The sequence below is a fragment of the Aplysia californica genome, unplaced genomic scaffold, assembly GCF_000002075.1.
Source record: "Aplysia californica isolate F4 #8 unplaced genomic scaffold, AplCal3.0 scaffold00337, whole genome shotgun sequence".
In the NCBI taxonomy this organism is placed as follows: Eukaryota; Metazoa; Mollusca; class Gastropoda; order Aplysiida; family Aplysiidae; genus Aplysia; species Aplysia californica.
This window is the reverse complement of record NW_004797607.1, coordinates 91279-92704: the sequence shown is the minus strand read 5'-3', so window position 1 is coordinate 92704 and position 1426 is coordinate 91279. Positions and strand designations below refer to the sequence as shown.

At 41.4% G+C, this 1426-nt stretch overlaps 1 protein-coding gene across 1 annotated transcript in view; it reads right to left on the bottom strand.

Annotated features, from left to right (window-relative positions):
* Positions 1-7: 7 nt before the first annotated feature.
* Positions 8-1426, bottom strand: part of LOC101862514 (metacaspase-1) — an 11568-nt gene continuing 10149 nt past the window's right edge. The window contains exon 3 of the mRNA XM_005102740.3: positions 8-333. Within this exon, the coding sequence (XP_005102797.1) occupies positions 251-333 (83 nt within the window). The 3' untranslated portion in view covers positions 8-250. The remainder of the gene's footprint in view (positions 334-1426) is intronic.

The following is a 1426-nucleotide window of genomic DNA, read 5'->3' as shown; positions in this document are numbered from 1 at the left end:
ACACACACACACACACACTGTGAACACGATTAATACCAAATTTTAACAGCAAAGAATGCAAATCTATTCCCTCAACTTTCCCTTTCAGCCACAAGGTAGACCAATATATTTCATGAGTATAACGCCTATTTCAACGTTGTAAAGTTATTATAGAAGAGGCGAACGAGACAGGGTGGCATAACGCCAACAACACACGGGGAAACACTCCACTTCCAAAGACGTAACACAGACAACTGCAGAATATAACTTTCTATGCTGTATTGACACCTACCTTTAGCAAGTGCTTGTTGACCCATTTTGTGAACGTCTTCTTTTGCACAGCGTCTCTTTCGTCTGGGGAATAAAGGAAGAGGGAAAAAAATCATAAGCAACGATAGGCTTTAGAAAAGTAGTTAAACACTTCACAAAAGTTGAGAGGGTAAAAATAGCCTGCTTCAAACCTGGAATAACAAAATCGAAATGCACGAAGCCCACTCCCTATTCAGTATTCAGATCTCCTGAGGAAAGATCGAGACGTTTTTCTGCAACAGACTAAGTATCAATCAATGCATGTGCCCATGAATCGAAGCAGGCGATTAGGTTGCAGCAAACTTTCAGGGAGTGAAGTCTGCAAAAACCCCAGCGTTCTGGGAAATGCCTGGGGCGAATCGTATGACAGGTTATTGGAGTCGGAGCTGTCGTTGTGGCTGACATTGAACACACTACTACGCTGCCTTAAAATTACAACGTTCTATCTGACATTTTTGGCCGTTTTGAGTTACTAAGACCATGAGGTCAGAAACTATCTGCTCTATCAAAATCGGAAGATTATGCGGAGTCGTTATCAAGATATCTAAAGAATTGCAGCTTGACATGTTGTGAAACTAAAAAAAAAATTACGTCAAATTTCTCAAAACAATGATAGAACATTGTAATTCTGAAGTAGCGACTAGATGCATTATGTAAAAGGTACGCCATTTCCCGGTTGGAGAGAGGCTGGGAATGCATTATATATTCCCATAGAGGGAATCGAACTTCGAGAGCAAAGCAAAAAGCCAAATGCTTACACCAAAAAGCGTCGCAGAGGGCCACATCAGAGCGCCCACCATACCTATCCTAGCTTAAATTTTCTGGGTGTGTGGAGGAAATGAAAGTGTAAAATAAGTCGTTTTGCTTGTTTTGTTTTGTTTCGTTTTCTTTTCTTTTCTTTTCTAACGCACAAAAGGCAAACCCCTTCACAAAACACAAGAAGCAGTTAATCAGAAACATGTGGCGTTCTCTGTTGTGTAATAACCTTCCTGTGTGGAGTGTGACGTCCCAAGGTCGGAGATGACTGGCCCATGAAGTGAGTAGTAGGGTGAAATAATGCCGAGATAAATTGACATGATGAGAGAGGAAGAGAGAGGGAGAAAGAGAAAGAGAGAAAGAGAGAGAGAGAGAGAGAGAG